General features: G+C 40.6%; 1 protein-coding gene and 1 long non-coding RNA gene across 17 annotated transcripts in view; one reads left to right on the forward strand and one right to left on the reverse strand.

Moving 5' to 3' along the window:
* Nucleotides 1-1,179: 1,179 nt before the first annotated feature.
* LOC310843959 lies at nt 1,180-10,943 on the forward strand. The gene is made up of 2 exons (XR_014563826.1): nt 1,180-1,596; nt 6,128-10,943. It is a non-coding gene; the product is annotated as an uncharacterized lncRNA (long non-coding RNA).
* Nucleotides 10,944-11,144: 201 nt separating this feature from the next.
* The window catches only part of BBX (BBX high mobility group box domain containing), a 133,682-nt gene continuing 120,133 nt past the window's right edge, over nt 11,145-24,693 (reverse strand). For all 16 annotated transcript variants that reach the window (XM_083736412.1, XM_083736407.1, XM_083736422.1 and 13 more), the window contains 4 exons: nt 21,793-21,941; nt 20,040-20,156; nt 19,284-19,476; nt 11,145-16,232 (listed from right to left, as the gene is read on the reverse strand). In XM_083736412.1, coding sequence (XP_083592538.1) covers nt 16,145-16,232; nt 19,284-19,476; nt 20,040-20,156; nt 21,793-21,941 — 547 coding nt within the window. In that variant the 3' untranslated portion in view covers nt 11,145-16,144. The remainder of the gene's footprint in view (nt 16,233-19,283; nt 19,477-20,039; nt 20,157-21,792; nt 21,942-24,693) is intronic.

Here is a 24,693-nt window from a genome sequence, read left to right on the forward strand (position 1 = left end):
ACATAGTGCTCTCTGGATGTTGCTGGGCTCAGCCCCAACCGGCATGGCCACTGGTGAGGATGAGGGGAGTTCTGGTCTACAAACATTTGGAGGGCACCATTTTGGCTACCGCAGGATAAATTCATGAATCGCCCATTGAAGGACCTGCCTGTGTTGTGTTAATTATGTAGCTTGCAGCCAGGTCAGGGGATAAAAAAAGGGATCCTAGATGTGGGGGAGATTTTCAAGCCTTCCTTCACTATTTCCCCTCACACTACATTTAGAGATGGCGGGTGAAATCCTTCCATTGGTGCTAAGGTGAGGTCCCCCCACCCCAATAATTTAATTGCGGTCTATTTGTGTAATTTTCTTTGGGGTCACAGCTGAGGGTTTTTTTGTAAAACCCCGTGATCTCAATGGAAATTGCCTCATCCCCCATACCTCCACCTGCCCACCTAGGATCGAAAAAGTCTCTGAGTATGGCTACAAGGCAATAAAATAAAATAATCATCAAATACTGTGTAGTTAAGCCCACAGGCATTCAGCTTCTATGTGAATCCGTTTCCTTCTCTGTGTTCTTGTGTCAAGCCACAGCTGTGTGATGGGCAAAGGAAAAGCACAGCTCAACTTTTGGGAGGAGGGCGCTTTAAAATGTCATTTGCTACCCAAGTAATTGAAATCTCAGGCGAAAGATTTTGTCACAAAGTACAAGGCTGAGGTTTCTTCCTCTGGAGCCTTGTGGTGAAAGACTGAGCTTTGTAAATTTTATGCTTGCTGCCCAAACTTGATAGTCAAATAGTGTTCTTTTTTATAAAAGATAAAATTTCCAGAGTGAGGATGCTGTGAATTTTCAGCTACATGGCTAACGGTAACAACTGACTTGTCTTTGCAAAAAGAAACCTGAAACTTCTGGAAACAGGTTTTTCAAGTCAAAAACAAGAGTATACTATTCAGGAGCAGCACTGCTTTTCTAGAAAAATACAGTAGTGCTGGAACTCACCATGAACACCTCCCTCGTTCTCTTAGAATGGCAATGGTGCCCACCTGAGAGGTGCTGGAACTGGGTTCTGGCTGAAAAAAGCCCTATTTAGGAGGGACACAAAGACATAGAGGCCTTAGGCAGGGACGGGGAACCATTTTCAGCTCAGGCGCTGCATTCCCTTCTGGGCAACCCTGAGGGGCCACATGCTGGCAGCAAAACTAACGATCAATTTTACCTCAGTACAGTAGGCTTCCTTTTCCACACAGCTTTCTCTTTCCTCCTTCCAAGCAAGCAAGAAGTATTATCAGAATCCAAGGACACAGGCAAATACACTAAGGGAAGGTGCAAAGTAGAAACAAGAGAGGCTTGAGGCACCTCATCCCTACTTTGACTAAGGAGAAAGTCTACTAGTCAGACTGCAATGGCTTGACTGGCGGTGCTGAGGATGGGAATCCAAAATTCAGATTTCTTCTTAGTTGGCAAAGCTCGCTATATCACCACCCAGCCCACACGGTTCTTGGGAGGCTTCTCTGGGTTACTCGGAGAAAAGCTAAGACAAAAATAAAGTCAACATAGCCATCAGTACTGAAGTTGTTTATCGTATGCAGCTTCCATTATAATCAACCCTCATTGGGGTGAGTAGATTGATGAAGGCTTTGAACCCTGTGCTGTAACCAGGGCCAGCCTGCCCATGAGGCGAGATGAGGCAGTCACCTCAGGGGGCAAATTCAGCCTCCTCTTCAGGCTGGGTTGGTGGCGATTATAATGGATACAAGTGAGGCACCACAGCAAATTGTTGCTGGTAAGCATGCATTACCCAAGCCTGTGGCTTGAAGCGGGAGAGGCCTGAGGGAACACCTGTCCTTCTGTGGAAGGATGGCACCCTAGGGTCCCCTCACAAAGGAGAAAGCTTGCCTTCACAAAGAGTTATGGTTCTGTTTTCCTCAGGGGAGCTACCAGCCGACCCATCTTCTTCCCCATCTCTCTCACCACCTCCTAACATCCATCTAGACTTTCTCCTCTCGGCCTCCCTCTTTCTTCTCCTCTCGTTACTTTTTGCTTTTTCTTCCTCTTGAGCATTGACACATCTGTCCCCTTCCCTAGCTCAATTACAGTTCATATAAAAACCTTGGATTTCTCCATCGATTTCTGCAGGCAGCTCTCACGTCCATCCCTGGGGCCATTCAAAAATAACTTCTCAGTGTGAACCAGAAAATGACAATGAGATGGTTCCCTCTATCCATTTTGTTTCCATGTTTCTCTTCCTGTTTTATCCCTGTTTGTTTTAACTTTTGTGAATCCAGTATCACACTCTGTGACATATAATTCAACATACATTTGTCCTGGTGCCATTATGCTCAGTATTTTCTGCCCCTCCTAGACACCGCTATGAAGTTGGGGCAGTTCAGCATAATCACAGGACATGCCATAAGTTTAACATGCACAATATGGAGATGGAAAGGAAAACTAAATGCAGGCCTGCTGTTTTTATGGCAGCCATGTTGGTGGGGGTTTTTGTGTGTGTGTTTTGCCCCCCCCCCCCGTAATATGCAATTTCTCTCCCCTAATGTGCAATTCCATCTCAGTGGTCACTGGTAAAGAAAAAGTGATTACAGAATCACCTGACTGATATTAAAATAGACCTGTGGTCAACTCTATATATTATATGATTCTACTCTGTCATGGATGCTTTAGTTGAGATCCTTATATTATATGTGCTTGGGCTAGATGACCCCTAGGGTCCCTTCCAGCTCTACAATTCTGTGATTCTATTACAGTAGACTTTGCTCAAGAAGTCTAAGGAAGTCAGTGCAGTTTTAGATAGTTCAGTCCACCATCTGGATCCAAAATAGCTTCCAAACATATCCAAACATAGATGAAAACCTGCTCCTTGGTCTCAGGAACTATCTGGCAAAATTTGGTCTATATTAAGAGGTGTCCAAAGACAACTTTCCAAAATATATAGTAGATTTGATTTTTACCAAATATTCTAACCCAGGGGGGTCTAATTGGGTCTGCCAGGCCTCTCCATTTGCTCTGTGCCACCACTTCAGTCAAGCCACACCCACCTGCCTGGCACATGACATCATATATGACAGCAGGTATGGAGTGGGTAGAAACCTGGCTGTGCCTGCAAACCCCCAAGCAAAGCATTGTGTATGGCAGCTTAGCAAGACTCTAAACACACTCACTTTTCTTTTGCCATGTTCCTATGTCATATAGAAACAGCAGGGGCCAAACTGGATATAATATTAAATGTCTTTGCATTTAACATGCAGAGTGGTGTGTGTAATTATCAGGATGACAGCAGGCAGGAAAGAGGGGAATTAACTCTTTCCTCTACTGCTGCGGTCCTGATGATAACTTCTCCTCTGATGGTGGTGTCTGTATTGGGAGGAAATCCCTCATTGGTGTCAATGGGGGGCTTCCCCACCACAGATCACAGCAGGTGAGGATATGGTTACCCCCACCACCATCATGCCTGCTAGTCCTGTTAATTATCACCCCCTCCCAGCTGTTATTTTCACTGAAACAAAACAAAACCCAGTATGTTAAATGCAACTATGCATTTAATGTCATATCTAATTTGGCCCTAGGACACATTTAAGCATATTTGAAGCCTGCCAACTCCACTTCCCTTTTTGCTGAAGTGAATGTGCCCTTGCACTCCATTGTTACAAGCCAAGTTCTAATTGGAGACCAATAAGAAATGGCACATTCTACGCACCTAGTGCATTTCAAGTCTGATACCATCTGCCAGCAACCAACAGCATATTTTCAGGAGCCTGTTATATAAAACTTGCTTAGGCTGTAATTAAGACCACAGTAAGCACTTGATTTTGTTTATGAAATATGCAAACAAATGCATTTGTTAACTGCAGTCACTCAATGAGCCAAATACGTATTTAATCAAGAGGCTACAGTCTTCTCTTAGAATATGCACTGCACTTCTGTCTTCTGCATTCTTGCTGATGGGAAAATTATTGCCCCGAGCACAGAAACAAAACCATGGCAGCTGTTTCTAAACTATGTACTTGCTTCACTTTAGCTCTTTGGCTAGAATAGATCGCGTCTGTTCCTTTAACACCAGAAAACTCAGGGGAGTTACAAAAGAAACAAAAACTCCAAACACCCTAATCTGGTAGTTCCTATTATGCAGTATATAGAATGATCTCCAGGGTGAATTAAAAATAATCTTATTTAGTTTTTATACAATGTGCACATGTGCCATCCAAAGTAAGCACCATCTTAGAAGAGCATTCCCTCTTTGAAAATGGTGCCTGCTGCGACACATTCTGCAAAAACAAAGAATGCCTTTTCCTTCAGTGCTATGGTTTGACTCACATGCACATTTATGCAGATCTGATTAAATTACATTGAAATTAAATTAATTAAATGAAAATGCATGTTGGGTAGTCCATGCAATTCCATTGATCCGAGTGACAGGATGGCATGTGTGAATGAGGGACTCCATACATGAAAATGCCTGGGTCAAAGACAGGGGTGGAGTGGGATGTGGGAGCGTATAGAAGACACTGCTCAAGCAGCATCTCATTATTACAAGTGTTTATTTGCCTGCAATCCCAAGACCCCTAAAAGAAGTTTCACTCTTCACACATTTCCCACCAAGGATTCACTGAATGGGGTAAGCGAGTGTTAACCAACCTTCCCACCACCAACATCGTGGGAGGCGTCCCAGTGGGATGCCTAGGAATGGCTCTCAGTTACACAGACAGCCTATGAGGTGTAGCCGTACCCTCCACAGAATGCTATTTCCCCCAACAATTCTTATCCAGAGATTTTCAGAGCCAGCAGAATCAAGGCCACAGGAGCTTTGTTTTTTGAAAGTTCATTCATTCAATGGGATGAACGGGACTTGTGTCGTGATGCAATGTAAGAGCGAAGGCATATGAATCGCCATGCTGAGAACAATATCCTGGGCACATGCTCCCCATCATTTCTCTTCTTCTTACCATGCATCTTATAAGGCAGGGTGAAAATTAGCTTGATTAGCAGTTAATTACACTGACTCCTTGCTCATGGATGGCAGCCAAGGCAGGAGGAAGCCACATGCTCTTCAGTGCGATTGCTTGAGGCAGACATCTGGGTGCATTTCTCTGAATGTATCTGGACATCACATTGGTGTATGTCACTTTTCCTCCTCTCAGCTTGTGGTGTATTCTAACCTTGCTATCTTAGGCTAATTTTTTAAGCATTGGTTCATAGGGACGTTTGGCTCCGAACAGGGAACCAGATGATAGGACTTTCTCAGTTCCCCATTTCTACAGTTCTAAGGCTACCTGAGCCTTACATAATTTGCACCTTCCTATTTTTGAGTTCCATGGCAATTTCTGCTGTCACATGTTAGATTGTGCAGACATGCACAATCTAAATGCACATTCAGATCCAAATGAGCATGCATGTGTGAATGCTCGGCTGCTTCAAATGAGATGCATATTCCAATATGTGTTTCGATGAATCTCTATCTATGTACTAAGGTGTGTGTTGTTTACGTGTATTTTGAGCTGAATCAGGCCTGCTCTCATCCCCCGCCCCAGTCCTTTTTAATACAGTGGTTCCTCGGGTTTAGAACTTAATTCATTCTCGAGGTCCGTTCTTAACCTGAAACTGTTCTTAACCTGAAGCACCACTTTAACTAATGGGGCCTCCCACCGCCGCCACACGATTTCTGTTCTCATCCTGAAGCAAAGTTCTTAACCCAAGATACTATTTCTGGGTTAGCAGAGTCTGTAACCTGAAGTGTCTGTAACCTGAGGTACCACTATACTGTATTTGCCTGTTCTGTAGGTCAAGGCTCTCATTTTTTGCACTTATGCAACATGGAGTTTTCTTAGACCCTTGACAAATAATTCCTCCTCCTCCTCCTATTGGTAGCATAATTTATAACAGCATTGAAACTAGCACTCTTTGCCACATTTAACTTTATTTCTTTTCATTATGTCTGCTAATTTCCCCACACATTTTCTATTCCTTCTTTCTAAACTGCAGGTCTCAATTTTATATGAGAGAGAGAAGGCTAGTATAGCTTTCAGTACACATTATTTTAAGCATAAAGATTAAGACCATCTCTCACTGTGCAGAGGTCAAACTGTCAGACGTGCGCAAACTTGCATAATTACATCCATTCACCTTTCATTAATTCAGATATTATGTGACAAAACGTGCTGTCTCGAAGGAAGGATGAACCTTAACACAAGAAGATTCTGAAGTGGCCAAGTCTAACTGATGCTTGGAAATAAATTAGCAGATGTGCAGCACAGTGCTAGCAAATAAATTCAACTGTGTTTTGTGGCTCTTTGTGCCTGTAACCCATTTTTTCTGAACATCTGAAGGTTTAAAACATTGCTGGGAGAGGGGAGAAATGCGCATGAAAGTCCCACACCCCAACATCCCTTGGAACACAATAATTTCTCTGCAGACCTTCATGCATTTAGACCTGAACAGGGGTTCAAATTGTGTTGGGTTGAGTGTGCTTAGAAACCCTTTGCCTATGCACCCAGAGATACTGGGAGTGGAGCTTGTATCAATGCCCATCGCCACATTTTAAATCCTCATGCGTTCATGTGAACACGGGTGAATGGGTGGGAAAATCCAAATTTACATGCATGAGCGTGCACACACATTTTTTAAAAAAAGAACCTGATGCCAGAAAAAGAGATGGCACAATACTTCTCTTGAGCTCGGTACTGAAATGTTTGTACTAGGAAGTGAGATTAAAGCGGGCCTAATAGCAAAAGAACATATGAAGAAAAACACCTGCCTGGATGCTGCCTGGCACATTTACATTGGTGGAAGTTCACAGTGTTTTTTGGTTGCAATTCTCACAGTTCCTAGCAATTGGCCATACTGGATGGCTGATTGGAGTTGAGTTCAACCATAACTAGATGCCCACAGGTTTCCCATTTCTGATTACAATACAAAGCTAAGAGCACCAATCTTGAGATAAACTAGCTTTCTATTCCATGCAGCATGGCCAACTGCTAGGAAATATGTGAACAGCATTTGGAGGGCCACATGTTCATCATCCTGGGTCAACAATGACTGGCAGTTTCCCACGGCTTTAGAGAGCACTTTTGCAGTCCAACTTAGAAAGACCAGGGACTGGCATGCAAAGTATGTCCTCTCTCTCTGAACTACCTGTACAGCCATTCCCCTTCAAACTGACATGGAAATAAATGACAGCTGCTGATGGCCCTTCAATTTTGAAAGAGCTGAATCTGACCGTGAGGCTAACAATACACTGTTGACACAATATCATACAATGTGATGGAAAAGCTTTTGGTAAACCTTATGCTAAGTCGTCGGGCATAAATCAGAATACTGAACAGAGTGCTAAGACACATTTTTGCTCTCTTTACAGCCAACTGAATGTCATCAATGATGGTATATTCTTTGCATGGAAAGAAAAAATCAGTATTTGCAGCCAGTTGAATTTTCCAGCTTTCTAGCATGTTAGTTGAGACATACTGGTTATCATGCTTCTCTATTGCAAAGTATAAATGAAAAAAGATATAATGTTTGATCCTGCTAATCTTAATGGTGGTGTTATTTAAAATCCACTGTAAAAAAGTGGAGAAGCTAGAAGCATTTTTTGTAGTCCAATTCTAAAGATAAGTAAGGCTTTGACAACCTATCAAGTGACTACAGTGAAAGGAGCAACAGCAGCGGAGAGTGCTCATATGTTTTTCAGCTGCAACCTGATTATGAGGTTACTAGCAAATATGAAGTGTCTAGGGTGTCACTGATATAGCTGGCTTCCTGAGCGCTGTAGTTAAATCCCTGGTCTAGAACATTCCCTTTATTCTGCTATGGTGATGCAAACCCAATACAGGCAGGGTTGTCCCAGCACGGTAATTTGTGTCCCTGCTCACTATATGCTACATTGCAACTGGATGGCAGGGAAGGGGTTCTCTATGGAGGAGATGCTTAATAGCATGGTAGAGAAATGACCCTATGGTCTCCTTGGCTTCAGTACCTATTATTGGACACACAGTATATATTCAAGAGGAAAACAGGATTTTTGAGAATGTTACGAAAAAGGGGGGAGCCTACCTTTTCAATGTTAAAATCCTATTTACATTGGAATTAATTTCCTCTCAATAATATAAACATGTAGTAGAAGGAACTAAACCTTGTATTGATTAAGGTTCCAAAGGATTTGTGTGAAGTAGCCACTGGTTTCACCAATTCCTTGTTAAGCTTAGCATTTTTGTAACACAACACTTAATTTGAAATACCATGTTTGCAAACAGAACATGCATTTTTTAAAAAAAACAGTATTGTTTTGACAGTGAATCAGTCTCTAAGTCTGTCACATATTAAACACCAAGGCCTCTTTCCAGCTAAATTTAGTTGTGATTGTCTTACTCTATTGCAGTGCCGTAGCTACAGGGGTGCTAGCCATGTTTTCTGCCCCATGTGAAGCCTCCAGAGGGGAGCCTCTGAGGCTCCCAGCTTCTGTGTATATATGTGTGTGTGTGTGTGTGTGTGTGTGTGTACACAAATGTGCAGGGGGGATGCCAAACTGAGTCTTTGTCCTGCGTGAAATAAAGCCTAGTTTTGCCCCTGCTCTATTGATATCAGCTTGGACTCCAGTGTCCTTCACAAACATGTTGAGCTGTATTGGAAGACATTTGTCTATGAGACTGCAGACTGTGTGTGGATTCTGGAAACACATGGGTAGGGCCAATTGAATGAATATCTCCTATTCTCATTTCTAGTTGACTACTGATCCGGTGGGATAAACTCACTCCATGGGCCCAGATGATATGGTTAGAACACACACACACACACACACACACACACACACACACAGAGTAAGAAATGACTCTCATGACTCTCTCTCTGCATGTATACGTAAAGGGAATCATGACACATTCTCTCTGAGTCAGAGCCTACGCCAGTGATGTTGCATATCCAAGATTATAAAAAGCATTAACAGCTATATACTGTGTACTATAGATTTACAGCCAGAGGGTACAATCCCAAAAAATCTAGGTGTCCCTAAATCCCATTGGAGTCACCTCTACATGAAAATTAAAATGATTTCAATTGGTCCTTGATGTACTAGGCACCCATTTTGTGGCCCAACATCACCTAAAAATAGAAAATATGCTTCCATCAATTACGGTATTTATAGCCATTCTGTTATGAAATGGAAGAACTTCTCATTATACACTAGGGAGCCAAAAATGTGAACATAAATGCGAACATATCTGAATTATTATTTTTTTATTAAAAAATCATTTATTTTATTAAATAATAGCTCCATATTAGGTATCACAATGTTCTTTATCATGGAATACACATGACTTAACATGTGTACTTATAATATATCTGCAGATCCACCTAGGTATAAAGCTTTACTAAGTTACTAAGTGCACTACACAAAAGCTAAGAATGCAGTAACTCTATCTATTGTACCACTGGAGGGAATGCGTTTTACAAGGCATATTTTACGTTGAAACTTCACAAAAAATAAAACCAAGTTCTGGGTTAGAATCTAATGGAATTATCTGCTAGTAGACTAGGGCAACCAAAAAGAAACATTCAGCAATGGCAAATATGGCCTGACTGATAAATCTAATAAGCAAAGGCCACAGAGCCTCTCTAAGGAGATTATTAGACTTTTAGCCCACAATCCACAGATAGGCTTCCCCTGCACAAACCTCAGTGACGTGTTGTGCAAGAAAACAATTGTGCCCATTTGAAAGGGAGGAGAGGGGCTTGTGCAAGCCCAGTTCCAGGTAGCTGTGCCCTATATATGAGAAGCCCAATCATGATAAGATAGTCTGGGTCCATGGAGAAAAAATAGGATATAAATTATAAAAATATGTAATCAAATAATGGGAGATATACATTCCATCTGCACAATGGAATTCTGCTTTCGCAATCAGGGTAATCTACTATACTGGGTTGAGTAACCCACTGGAGCAGATGGAGGCTGCTAGAGGAGGGGATCCAATGCACCCGCTGGTGCAATATTGGATCTCATCCACAAATAATGAAAAGAAAAATAAGTTGCTCCATATATGTGGGTTTAAAAGGGCAGATAAAATCTTTATTAAGAAAACACAGTACTGTTGTCCAAAAAACTTACTTAGAAAGGTAATACTTATTCCAGCCCACCCCCCATTGTAAGTGGATGATGACTGCTTGACAAGCTACTCATCAGAAAATAATTATTTGGAACAACAGGGTTAAAGACTATCAGCCCCATGTTTTACAATCCAGTGTGAACTGAAGCTCTTATTAATCTGTATTCAGAAGAGCACAGTTCAATGCATCTGATTACCACATCACTTGCCTTTCTGGATCAAAGCATCACTATGCAAACTATAGCTTGCAACGCTCAGGAGCCAAGAGTTTTGTAAAAAAATAAAAATAAAATCAGAGACATTGTGGGAGCTCAACAATCAATAACGTTGAGAGCACATTTAAGAATAACAAACTGTAATCTTACTGAGCTTTAGCCACAACCAAGAAGCACGGACCTCTCTTATTGCCTTAGTTTGCAGCTGCCTTCTCACTGAAATGTCTTTATGTTTTGATATTTGCTGGTGATGGTTTTGTATTTAAGCCAGGCAAAGAAAAAGAAAGGAAGGAAAGTATGACAGATTATTTAACCACTCTACAATTTAGCACCCCACCCAAAGAAACAAAATGAGCATGTATAGTGTAGAACATTTCCGTAATCTTTATATAGCTCGTATCAGTAAAGGGAACAATTAATGATCATTTCCCATGATAATAATCTCACACTGTGGACAGTGAAGAATGTCACAGAAGATTGCCCACTTGTGCCTGAGGAATTCTACAAGCAAAGAGGCCGTCCCATTACATTCAATGAAAGACAAGTGCTCGGTGCAGCATCCAATACTTCTGCATACAGAGCATTTATCTTCTCATTGAAAAGAAAGTACTTGTGCATGATGTATTTGAAGCTTTTAAAAAAAAACAACTATCAATTTACAGAGAAAAAAATTACACAAAAGCTACACTCATCAAGTAGCTCTGTTTATGAATAGTACGAGTACAGATAGCAATTTGAGATGTATGTTGTTCCCTCTATCAAACTGCTCTTCTTAGAAAATAAAACAGCGTGATCCAAAACAGATACCCACCAACTTGAAAAGACTGCATGAGGAATCTTGAAAACAAATGGAAGTCAACTGCAGTAGCCTTTAATAGAGGTAGCATTATTAGAATTAGTTGTAGAACAGAGTGCAGCTGAGAGGCATAAATACACAATAGTACAAGGCAAACCTGACAATCATTATAGTCTTTACCACATTTTTCCTTCAGAGATTAAGAAAATATATAACTCCCTCATGTGGCAATAATGCCCCCTTTTTTCTCTTTGATTAACCCAATTCCAAGGCTATTCCCTTCAGCACAAAAAAACAACACTTTTCTTGCAGTTCCTAAGCATGGAGCACATTTGAAAAAATGTTCTATTCTAATGCTTCACACTAAGGGTAGCTTCAACCAGCCCCCTCCCCCTTCTCAACCCCCACAGATAATCATTTACTGAGAATACAGTACTACTCAGTTGTCTGAAAGGGTTCAGTGTGCAATGGACAGTGATGCCACTATTGGATCAGAAAACTAAATTTTTACAGCCCGTTTCAAATTCAGTCAGTAGAAAACACACAGCAATTCCTTATCACCCCAGGCAACAATGTTGTGTTATAATCTCACTACATAGGGACCCCCAAAATCTGCAAAACGGGCTCTGCACAAGGAACACCTGTGCTCTGCAAGCATGTAGATTTCCCCCCAGTCCCAACAGTCCATGTGCAGTTCCAGCCCTTAACCAGAAACCTGCAGACAGCAGGATGTAGATGACATTTCGTTGCATTCATGGAGCCTATCCTTTTTCCATGCACATGTTGTGTGCCAGGGACGACTCTCAGACCTATTCCTCTTGTGTGCCTCTGAGCAGAGACGACGACGTTTCTCTTTTTAAAAGATTGAATGGACCCTTTGGGATGCACCATTTTAAAAAACTGATAGGCATTTTCCACCCTGTGTATGTTCCCCTCGTTGAAGCGCAATATACAACTTGTACTGGTTTGCAGGTGAATATATGGAGCGAGCAGCTATCAAGTGACTAGCAGCTACATTTATGCTACGTAAGCTGTTTAGAAAAAAGTAGCAAAAGTCACAGAGGCCAGTATATCTCTGCTGCCTTCACCACATCCACAACACTTTGTAAAACGGTTCTGAAAATCATTGACTGAACTGTAATCTGGACAGCGAGACAAAGAAAGAACTCCTTTGCTCATAGCTTTGGGATATTGTATTAGTAAAAAAGCATACTATATCTTCTTAAATAAATATATCCTATTTGTGGGATCACAGTACAATCCAGGGAAAAATACTGTCATAAGTACAACAGCATGATATAAGCTCCACAAGATTTTACATCAAATTTGGTCTTGTATCTGGAATACAACCTAATGGGAGAATCAAAATCAAATGTACATGTTAAATACTTTGCAGAACTCCCCTCCCCTCCCCCCCTGTAATACAGTACTAACACAATTACATGAAAATGACATTACAGTATCCTTCTCCCAGCTGATTCTATGCTTGCAGTATCAGCTTCTATGTATATACCTCAAAACTACATGAAATATCAAAGGTCACTAAATAAATAAACAAAAACAAAGAAAATGTGATAGTGCTAAATTTACATATTGAGAAATATATCCTCACTTCCATTAAGAAACCATAGAGGAGGGTAAGAATAATTTGTTTTATCTTATTTAAATTTTTTCTTGTAAAAAAGAAAGACATACACAGGTTCAAATCTAGAGAATATGGTTAAATGCATAAATACTGATAGCTTTTGCTAAGTTAGAATGGGCTTGATAAACTATAATACAATAGAATCAGAATAAACATGAAGCAGAGAACATAATATTTTGGTTCATTTGAAATAATTAAGGTGCAACATTGCTGTCTCTAAATGAATTCATGGACATAAGTTGATGGGTGACATTGCTGGTATACGAAAATACATGCCACAATTCTTTTTTTTTAAAAAACAAAAACACAAAACAATGGAATTTTTTTAAAAAACAAATAAACAATTAAACAGTACATTGTTGGTTTGAATTTTTCTGTGCTAACAAATTTTCTTTCTACCTGAAATTAGGGACACCCATTCTAACAAATTCAGCGCTACAGCAAATCTCTCTATTGAAATCAAAACATTATTCTGAGGGGGGGAAAGCCACAGGGCACCATCCAGCTGTAGATTCTCCTGCAAAAGCACCACTGAAATGACGGGAAACTGAAGAAAAACATGTACTGCTCATTCCAATGGGGTTTGTGCAAAGAGAACTTTGAAGTGGACTGCGCTTCGAATGGACTACAAAGCTTTGCAGGATTTCTGCTACTCTCAGTGCCTAACTGCTTAAAAATTAAGCATATCTACATAAAGGTTTATAAGCATCAGAAAACACTCCTTTTCAGTAAATTGACCCAAATCCAGTCCCTTGCCTAAGGGAAAGTTCATGAGGTTTAAGAAAGGAAGATAATCAAGGTATATTAATTCACATAGAAAAAAGCTAATTTTATGCATCTTTTATAAATGTACCATTCATATAAAGAAATATTTTAGGAACAATATTGAAATTTAAATGGCAGAAGGTGGTACTCCAGCAAAAATGCATCTATTCTAATGGGTTCAACAGAGTTTGTATGTTAGTACGACTGTCAAGATGAAGAGGCTGCACCGTAAGGTATTTGGATTTCAGCTACTTACAATGTTTTAAACCATAGCCAGTACATGGCCTGACATTCCCAAAGCCACCACAATATATGTCCAACAGTATGGCATGATGGCAGCATTTTGTTTTGTTAAAATAATTTAGAAAATGTTAACAAAATCAAGCTATTAAAATTGCACCACATGCTCCGGCAGCATGTGGAAGATTTTTCTACCTGAATTTTCTAAAAAAAACAACAACAAAACAAAACAAAAAAAAACATTTAACTGTCTCATTCCTGTTGAAGTTGCATTTTTCCTTCATCCAAGTCACCATTTGCATCTTTCAAGGAGTCTGTTTTTTGTTGTTGTTGTTTTTACATGGGCTTGAAGTGACACTTTCCTTTTAAGTTGTCATAATTTTTACAATGAGTATGATCTGTTTGATGTTGTTTCTGACACAGACACTGAAATACATGCATTGGTTACAACAATTAAAGGCTAAGCCAAGCAAGTTTCAAGAGTCACTTTTCATATGGCTATTAAATCCAATTACAAAAAAATCCCAAAACACACATCCGTTATCAATTCTGTCAAGTATAAATTAAGAAAGCCTGATAAAATTGTGTAAACTCTCATCATTTAGAGACCTAATCAATAAAAAAGGGGTCTCGCTGAACTGAACACTATCAAAATCCCACCAGAGAGAAGAAGACTCATAGAAAATTATTGCTGGGGTCTGGTCAATAGCATTTGGTTAAGTCTTTGTGCTATGATGCAAAATATGCAGGGAAACATCTTGTGCTGTGGAAGAAGTACCCTGTGTTGAATGTGTAACTTCATGTCAAATTCTAATAACAAATGAATATTTTGCTGCTAGGAACAATGTTGCCTCAATCCAGCCAGGGGCTATATGGATGAAGAAACAGGCTTCTATTTGTGTGTCCCTAGCTGGATGAGGCACAAACAAGTGTTGTGTGCACAGTTCCCTTTAATGATCCAACAGCTGGGCTGGGGGGGCGCTACCCCCAAAGCGCAAATCCTGCCAATTGGCTGTTGAACATCAAGCAGCTAATTTGTGGGGCTAACTCTTGAGGGCTCTGTGCACACGCAGCCCTGATTGCTCCAGGTGTGCCGTACTGGATTGTAGGCAACTGGTAAAAGAGAACTGGTTAAGAAACAGAAAGAAAAAAGTAAAGAAAGCTGGAATCTGCTCTGGCATGAGATGTGTGTATGGGAGTAAGTTAGAACATATAGAGTAAAGACAAGGAACATGAACTGGAAAGGTATCTGTCCGACAGCCTAAATTTAGGAACATTATTTCTCAGTCATCACTCACTTACGCAACACTCAGCACTTAGCTATCCCAAACTAGCATTGGCACTTCATACAACCAATGAAGCCAATTTAGACTGTGCATAGTATTTATGACAATTCCAGTGTCTGTAAAATGTATAATATGTTCATCAGTGTGCATGTCAATTGAAAATTCCCCCGCCCTGCCCCAAAGAGTGAAGTAATACTAAGGTCACTTCTGAACAACATATTAATAGTATTTTTTTTTCCTGTTTCACTGCTTTAGTTCCCACATAGTCATTTTAGACCTCTATCCAAAAATAAATGAACCCTCCAAGGCTTGAAAGACAAATCAGTAATCTGCAGAATTGTTCTTCTCAATATGCCAAACCTTTGTTTTAAATGCAGATCATCCTCATTATTCTATGCTTAATTTTAAAAAAAACCCAAGCAAAATAAAGTCTGTCAACATTTTTTGCCAATAAACTCTACCATCCTGGTGGCAAATACAAAAAAGTGCAGAACTTAGGGGCCATAGGGCTGCGCATACGCCACTAACAATGGTACGCTTGCCCCACGCTTTCTTGAATTCTCCAAACAGGTTCTTAAATTCACTCTAAAATATATAAATGTAGGCATAACCTATTATATAAACCATCTCCGAACTGAAATCTTCATGTACAAAAAGGACTAAGAATATCTAGTAACTAGTGCAGTGCGTCAGTTTCTCCCCCTTTCCTCTTCTGTATTTTTTTCTTTCTTTTAGAGTAGCTAGTTATTATATGAAACTATTTTCCATATTCTGGTTGATAAAACAGATGCTGTGTGAGCTACAGTAAAGTCTGCCCTCTTCCATGTAACTATGTATTTACCACTTTAAAAACCTTCAATAGAAAGCAAAGCTCCAGGATCTTTTCATTTCTGTTGCTTAACAGAGAAAACAACAACAACACCCTTGTAGCAGATTCTTGTGCCCCAAACCGGAGGGGACCTGACCCAAGCTATAAGCGAAATCTGTGCTACCCTGAACACAAACCACTCATTTTCAGTCTATGGGTTCCTCCAGCACATGGACTGACTAGCATCCGTTGGTAAAGACAAGGCTAGGATATTAGGTAAAGCACAACGTTTTACAATAGGGTAGAGTTTCACTGGTCAGCGCAGGAAATAAGCACTGGAGCCTGAGACATTTCTTTTGGCTGTCCATCACATGGGAGAGGCGCCGTCCTCTGATTTCTGCAAAGGAAAAACAGATGGAATGTCAACCCAGAATTAATTTGCAAAGTTATGTTTCCAAGCCCATGCAGCAGCCTCTAGTCCCTAAATCCATCTTGACACCTACTTTGCCTTCCTTCGCTACCGACCGCTTTCTGGCCTTCTTGATCCTCCATTTCTACTTTAGTATGTGCCTCTCCAAACTCTTTCGGACTACACACCTGCTTCTGGCCCACTTTGACTAACAGCCAGCTTCTCCCCAAGCCCTGGTTCCTAGACCCTTGATAAAGCCTGACAGATTTATTAATATCTCCTTTAAGGAATCTTTGCATTCTCGATGCCGCTTAAAACCTTAAAAATGCAAACATTTCATTTGGATCACACGTGCTTGGGAATTATAAAGACAATCTCTTCCACTGACTAGGAATCAGGATCCTAAGTGCTCAATATATTTTGAAGTAAGTTTAATTAAAAAACGAGGAAAGTGCAGTGTTCAGGAGACCTTTGTTCCTGTTCTGCATCACAATCTTACTTTGCATCTGCCTTCTTTCCTTTTAACCTGAGGGATCTGAACTTGACATGCTGTGTCCTGGACATACACACCAACTTTAATTCCTGAATGCATATTCCAAATTTCACTCTGCTGTCTCAGGGTTCGAGAGAGTTAACGCATTACAAACCAACAAGCAGTAACGAATGGAATGCTGAATGGTCAAATGAATACAAAGGCCTCACTGAAAGCTTGGTCAATAAACACAGCTCCCATCGTGCTCGCTAGTAAAGCGGATCGCTTGAGAGCCTCACTATGGAAATGTACCCGTATTTTTTGCTCTATAACACACACCCGTCCATAACACGTACATAGTTTTTAGAGGAGGAAAACAAGAAAAAAAAATATGAGTGAGTTTGGAGTAGCCCAATGAAAAAATCCTGAGGATCCATGTGGATCCATGCTTTGTAACCACGTTTTTGCACCACTGCAGCCCCAGGCAACAGTGGGTGCGTGATTTCTTTGGTGCAAGATGTAGCCATGGACATGCTATGTGATCTGATGCTGAATTTGGGGTGACCCAGTGCAAAACTCCTGAGGATCTATGTGGATCCATGCTTTGTAACCACATTTTAAGTGGGGAGGGAAGGAAAAGCACTCAAGGGACAAGGAGCATGCATGGGGTGTGTGGAGAAGGATGCTGCTAATAATGCAGAAGAGGGGTTTAAGGGGAGAAGGAACACGCATGGGGTGTGTGGAGAAGGATGCTGCTAATAATGCAGGAGAGGGGTTTCTCCTCTCCCGCTTTGCTCCTTTAAAGCAAGCAGGCTCTCTGTCCCTCTCTCCTCCCCACTCAGTGGCTCTTCTCCCGCTTTGCTGTTTCAAAGCGAGCCACGGAGGAGGGAAGGAAGGGAAACCATGGATCCTCTGCTCACGACTGCAGCAGACCCCCCCCCCCCCGCCACCCATAGGCATTCGCTCCATAACACGCACAGACATTTCCCCTTACTTTCTAGGAGGAAAAAAGTGAGTGTTATGGTGCAAAAAATACGGTATTTTGTATTATCTCTTTCTGTCTCTCTCTTTTCTTCCATAAAACAGTTGCAGGAGTCACACTGAGGTCTGAATTTCAAACAAAATTATGCTGCAAACCTACACACCAAATTTCATTAAGATATCTCTGTGTTCAAGGGAGATATTGTTCCGACTGTGCACATGAACTTCTCTTCTGATATCTCTGTCTTGAAAGCAGCTTAGCACGATATATTTTGAATTTCCCTGCTTCTTTAGAAAACGAGTATGGTTTTTGAACTTGGCACACAGAAACTGTGGCTTAAAACCCCCCACCACATACTAGCCTGGTTTCTTGCTATGAACAAATTATGCTAAACAGTCAAGCGAGACTAAAGGGTTGACCTACAAATAAGGGGTCAAAGATGACTGTGGATTGTATCCAATGCAGCACTTGCCTACCTCCTCCTTCTCAATGCAGTCCTTGTAACCCCCTAAAAAGGCCAGGGATGTGAGATGTGAAACCCCCAGGAAAGGTTCAGAAGTGAGAAAAGTTGCTGTAAGGACATAAGCAGGTCCTGCTGGATTAGGCCAGCAGCCCATCTAGTCCAGCATCCTATTCTTACAGGAGCCAATCAGATGCATATGGGAAGCCATAAGATCTGCACCACCAGGTGGTATTTCCAGGAGGCTAGGGAAGAGACGTACTATCATCGCTCTTCCCAACACTTGCTTTTTGGTGCTGTCAGTCTGCTCTGGATGAGAGATGTAGGAGCCAGCCATATGTCACCTAGCCTGTAGGCCAGCTGTATGTAATCTACCACTCCTTTTTGAACTGTATTTAAGCCAGGCTCCTTGGAGTGCAACAAGACCAGTACCAGAAACTCTATTGTCAGTAAACTTTTGTTTTTGCTTTGTATTGATGTATTTAAGCCCAAATCTGGGTGGCTTTCTCTTTTTTTTGTAACATTGTATTTATTCTGTGTTTGCTAGATTGTTGATTGGTATTGTTTTGAAAAGTTACTGACATTGTATTTTGTATATTTGTATTCCTAATGTGCTCTATTTCAATGTTTCTTATGTTTGCTGCAAGCCGTTTTGGGCACAGCTTGTTGTGGAAAAGTGGCATATAAGTAAAAGCAATCAATGAAGCCTGCAAGCATCATCTGAGCACAGCTGCACTCTTCCTTTTTGCAGTTTCCAAAAGCATACTGCCTCAGGTGGCAGCAGCAGGAATGAGAACAGCCTTCCTGCTCACTATACACCCCCTGTCCCAACTGCCAGGCCTGTCCTGACGATTCCTTGGCCCTTAGGAAAGCTTTTTAGGAGTCACGGGGCTGCAGCGGGGAGGAAGGGAAGGGAATTCTGCTTGTGTGAGCTCATCTTGCATGAATGCTGCATTGGACACAACAGTGTATGCAAGTAATATGTACCAAATAAGGTGCTCTTAAGTAGATCACAGCAGACAGTTCAAGTGCTGCTTGATCTGGGTGCTTTATTTCAAATAGAAGTACAGATGCTACAATGAAGAGTTGTTACAAGCCAAAGGGGTGAAGAAAGCACATACTGACCTGTGCACATTTTCCATCGCTGCTACCTCTGCTAGAGCAGCTAGGCTAAAGAATGCAGAGACAGATGGCATGTCTGGTGTAACACTATGTCCTTCCTCCAATTCACTGTTTTGCAAGGATTCCTCGCTGCAGTCCATCCCTATACTCGATGCTTTCAGAAGACTACTCTGCAGTTGCTCCTTTGGTTTCTCTTCTAAAGTGAAAGCAAAATGTAAACTTTAAACAACAGCTGAAGGGACTCCTAAAGCTGTAAGGATTGGAGACATACATTCCTCCCCCCCTGCTCAAAATGTCCGGCCTTGTTCAGTGCTTCTTCCTTCTCTGAACAGGTACTGTTTGGGGCACAAGGTGGGGGCAGGAAAGAGGCCAGACTACAAACTGATGCTCAAAAATTGAAAATATATTCTCTGTAACAGACCCATATTAGTCTTTGTCAGGAGTACAAACTGCTTTGAGGCTTTTTACAATCAAGAGGTATATAAGTTTTATGAAATAAATTAATGCCAACTAGAGGATGCCTACAAGCAAAGAAGGCACTGAATTCTTCTTCCTTCTCTTCTGACAATAGCTGTACCCTGTAGAGGCAGAAATACATCTCCCAGAGGAGAACTTAGGACTTGTTTGTCCTCAACCCCAAACTCTATTTCCTGCCCACCCAGCCCACAAATCATGTTTATTTTTAAGAAACAAAAACAAAAGAACAAGTATTTTGAATTTTGAAAACTACCTAGAAAAAAAAATCAGTCACATTCTTACCCAGAACTTCTGCTGGTGAGACTCGGCCGTCTGCAGTTCGAACCAGGTGTGTGATCTTGGTTTTCCTTGCTTTTCTCTTCTGGCTGCCAACCAAAGGTTCTTGCATTGTCGCAGACTCTGCAGTATTTAGGAGAGACACAGAATTCTGATTTTCCTGTACTGACCACTGCATGGTTGCTGCTACAGTAGCTTCCCTTTCTGTCACTTCAATCTTACAGACAACCCCTGTTGTTAAATGTGACTGTGCTGATCACAACATAGGCTGACAGTGCAGAGAGCAAAGGGCAGCCTGGTTCCTTTCTCCCATGTCCAACTGGGGACTGGCACTTCCACAATCGACCACCCACAGCACTAACCATTTGCCAGGAGTCAAAGGTAAGTGTAGGAGCACACACACACACACACCATGTCAGAGGTGGGCTTCTATTTAGGCTTGCAGTATAGGCGGTCAGAAGTTTCTGCCTGTCACCATCTTCCATTGAAACAAGGCAATTATTCCCTTGATTGCATTATTGTTGTGCTGCAAGTGACTTTTTGTTGATTAACAGGCACAATCCACCAACAGTTAGTGGTGGCTAAGTGCCACTGAAATCAAGTGAAAGAGAATCAAGAAATTCAGAATGCCTCCATGCTAGACATTTGGTCAGAAATTGCTATCTTTTCTACATTCACTTTTTTTTTTTTTTTTGAGTTGAGATTGTTGCCAGCCTGTTGCATCCTAGTATTTTCAATAACTGTCTACTAATCTTTTTTTCACCACTGTTACGCTGATTTCCCCCCTCATTTCAAACACAAGTGCAGAGGCAGTCTATCTAGAATTAACTGGAAAAAGCACTATTCTTTCAAAACTGAAGTGAGGGAGATAACTACATCTAAAAATAAGGGCATATATGTTGATTTGTGTGTGTGACTACAATAACTGTTAATTAATCCCGACCCCACCAGGGTGGTGGTGTTTAATTGCAGGTTTCTTCCCCACAAGAGGAAACCTTTAATGAAATATATAGGAGACCTTTGCTGAATCAAAGTTATTTCTGAGTAAATATTATAGAAGCCTATGGTTAATATAATGGAATATTAGGCGCCATTTCTAGCTGATTGGCAGAAAAGCAATAACAGCACAACTTAGCATGGAAGCAACCTGTAGTTTCACTGATTTTGGTGGTATTCAATCACTGCAAGATTGTGGCCAATCTCTCTCTCTCTCTAAAGAAAGTATTTACATTTCAAACGCACAAACAAGTTATACTTTTATTTTGTTACTCCTCTTATCATCCATGTGCAATAGGGCATGTTTCTGTTTATATTTCACAAACAAGGTCTCAGGATGAGAGATTAAAAAGCTTGTTCAAGACTACCAAATATGCCCATGGCTAATCTTAGTATTTTCTCAACCTAGAACAGAAAATAAAGAAGTTTTGAAAAGCTGTAAAAATAAATAAAAATTTTTTTAAAGCAAACTATTCTTAAAAGTTTATGCAGTTAAGATAGTAAGCAGGCAAAACTGAAGTATTTTTTAAATAAAACAGTAGGCCTTCTTTCCTGAGGTATAACTTGCCTGTCCTCTTCCCACACAGAACCAGGCATCAATGGAAAAGCAATAAGCAGAATGTGTGAAAATTCTGACATGATCAAATAAAATATGTATCTTTGCTCAAACATGCATACATTAAGTGAAGTGAGACTATAAGAGCTTCTGGCCTAGCAGGGTGGCTGCTAATAACTGGGAATGGATTATCCAGAAGCCTCTCACCTTTGTTAGATTTCTGTTGGTCTGTTGAGCAGCTACCAAGCTTCTTCTTTTTTCTTGGAACAGATGCACTTTTCCGGTCAAATGTGACAGGACTGTATTGAGGGAGGCTGTTGAATTTTTTCTCAAATTCTTCCTCCAGCTTTGCTAAGCTAGAAAATGGAAGGCCAAAAAAAATAAAAATGTTGTTGTTACTCTTTTTTTGATCAACAGGACCAAATCAACAAGATGGAGCCACAGGTCAGACCATGTGGAAATACTTTTTTAAAAAAACAAACAGCTTTCCACATGCAATTGTGCCTACAATTTCAAGAGTCTGCCACACTAGGGCTAATACCTCAGTCTTTCAGAAATAAGTCCCAATGAGTCAGTGGCACTCACTTCCAGGTAAAACGTGGTTTCATTTGGAATTTACTGGGATTTCCTCAAATATTCATAGATTATTATTTTATTTTTAGAACACAGAATTTACTGCATTTTGTTAATAAATTGCAATCAGCTGTGAGACAAACTGAAACATGGATATAGTCATAAAGGAACAATATTATTAAGAAAAACTGCCAGGTAAGCTTTGGGAAAAGGAACAATCATATTATTATAGTATTTAATAGTATTAAAATAATACTATTAAAATGGACAATTACTTAATCATTTGCTGTGAAGCCTGTAATAATAACATAAACCAGTAAGTCACTTTTATTCAGTAAAATTGTACAATAGTAAAGAGCAGTAAAGCTTTTATGACGCTGTTCTTGCGTGGATCATTACTTTGTTTTACAATATAGTGCAGAACAATCCTATACATACTGACTTGGAAGTATGTATCCCACTGTATTTAGGGGGATTGTGTTTTAAACAATTTTTTAAAAATCACTATACAGTGTGAAAAAAGATGGGAGGAGTACCTGGGAGGAAGTCATATACCAGCAATGGGACTTAGGTTGCCATCCAAAACCCTGATCCCCCATGGGTTTTGTGTGTGTGGATTGGGCGGAGGCTTCCCTCTGCACAGCCCAAAACAGCCATGCCAGTGTCACTCTTCCAGCACTGAGCTCCCCATTCTGCCCAACAAAATCATGAGTGGGCAGAAGTACTGCTGGTGGGATTTGAATAGAATGAGGCATAGAACGGATCCTGAGCTGGCCCCAGCTGCTGTCATGTGATTCCAGGCAAATAATAATAGTATTTATTTATTTATTTATTTATTTATTTATTTATTTATTTATACATACCCCGCCCATCTGGCTGGGTTTCCCCAGCCACTCTGGGCAGCTCCTAACCAAATATTAAAAACTTAATACAGCATTAAACATTAAAAACTTCCCTAAATAGGGATGCCTTCAGATGCAGAACAGCATTTTGTCTATCTACCACCCTGGTGTTAAGCAGCAAGGCTGTGGATGTTGCTATGCTGCTTTATCCTATCCCATTGCTGCCTGACTGGAATTATGGATTAAACTGTTGGGCTACAATTCTTCGCCCATTCTCCTGGAATAAGTCCCACTGAACTCAATGGGTCTTACTTCTCAGTAGGTATGTAAAGGACAGCACTCTTGCTTCCAAGTAATCATGCACAGGATTGGGCTACTAAAGGTACAGAAAGAATGAGCAGCTTTACACGACTTTTGATTTAAAGGGAGTTGAAGGCAATTGTGGGGAAAATTGACAGGAACTAGATAAAGCATAATACAGTTGTACCTCGGAAGTCAAATGCCTTGTGACGCGAACGTTTTGGCTCCTGAACGCTGCAACCCCGGAAGTGAGTGTTCCGGTTTGAGAACTTTCTTTGGAACCCCAACATCTGATGCTGGTTCTGCGGTTTCCAATTGGCTGTAGGAGCTTCCTGCAGCCAATCGGAAGCCGGGCCTTGGTTTCTGAACATTTTGCAAATCAAACGGGCTTCTGGAATGGATTCCGTTCGACTTTCGAGGTACGGCTGTATACATTTTTAAACAACACAGATATTTCACCATAAGGTCTGGATGAGGAGAGACATTATCTAACAGCTTTACAATGGAATAAGAAGTTCCACAAGTTTGTTTAAAAACAGATTGGGTGCCACAATTCATATACAGGGGGTGAGAAATTTTAGGTTCACAATGTTTGAAAAAATGTCATTACAGTATTTATTGAGTGCAGACAATGCATCATTAATTTAATGGAATTCAACAGAATTACAAAGGTTATTGAATATTTTTGCAGATTACTGTGGGACAAAGAATCTGGCTATTATTCCTAGCAAATAAAAAAATATGATACAGGGAAAATTAGAAAAGGGTTGACTAGTTTTTTTAGCAAAAAGAAATAGGATGTGATTCTTCATATAGAAAAAAAAAATCAACTTGCGAAGACAGATTATCTCTCCCTACCTCTCAACAACAGAAAGAAGATAATTAATGCTAGCAATCCAAGTACTTTACGGTGAGGCAGAATCAAAAATCCCTTACCCAGTGGTGCATTATAGGAATGGAAATATTGCTTGCCAGTAAGTTAATCTTCCTTGTTTGTTTGAGAAATGAAAACTCCCAGCCTCGCAATGGAGTATAGCTAGTAGTTTGCTCCATTAAGAAGTTATAAAGATGAACACCTCTGTTTTATCAGATCAGTTAAGCATAATGTATTATTGGTTTTCCCTGTAGCTATGAATCATTCAAACAATGGCTTTAGACTAAGTCTCAAATGGGAAAGTGGCTCAAAAGAAATGGTGAATTGGCTCCAATTCAACAACTGCAATTTGTGGGTGAAAACATGTATTTGGCTACACCAGCATGCAGGAGTAAAGACTATACTAGTAACCTGAAAACACATCCACACACTCTAAATCTGTAGGGATTCCTCACCCAAGTGTGTATGCTTTACTAGGTAAATGTTTATCCATGGTATGCAGTCGTGTACATGTAGCCT

This window comes from Podarcis gaigeae (assembly GCF_964106915.1).
Source record: "Podarcis gaigeae genome assembly, chromosome: 4".
Taxonomy (NCBI): domain Eukaryota; kingdom Metazoa; phylum Chordata; class Lepidosauria; order Squamata; family Lacertidae; genus Podarcis; species Podarcis gaigeae.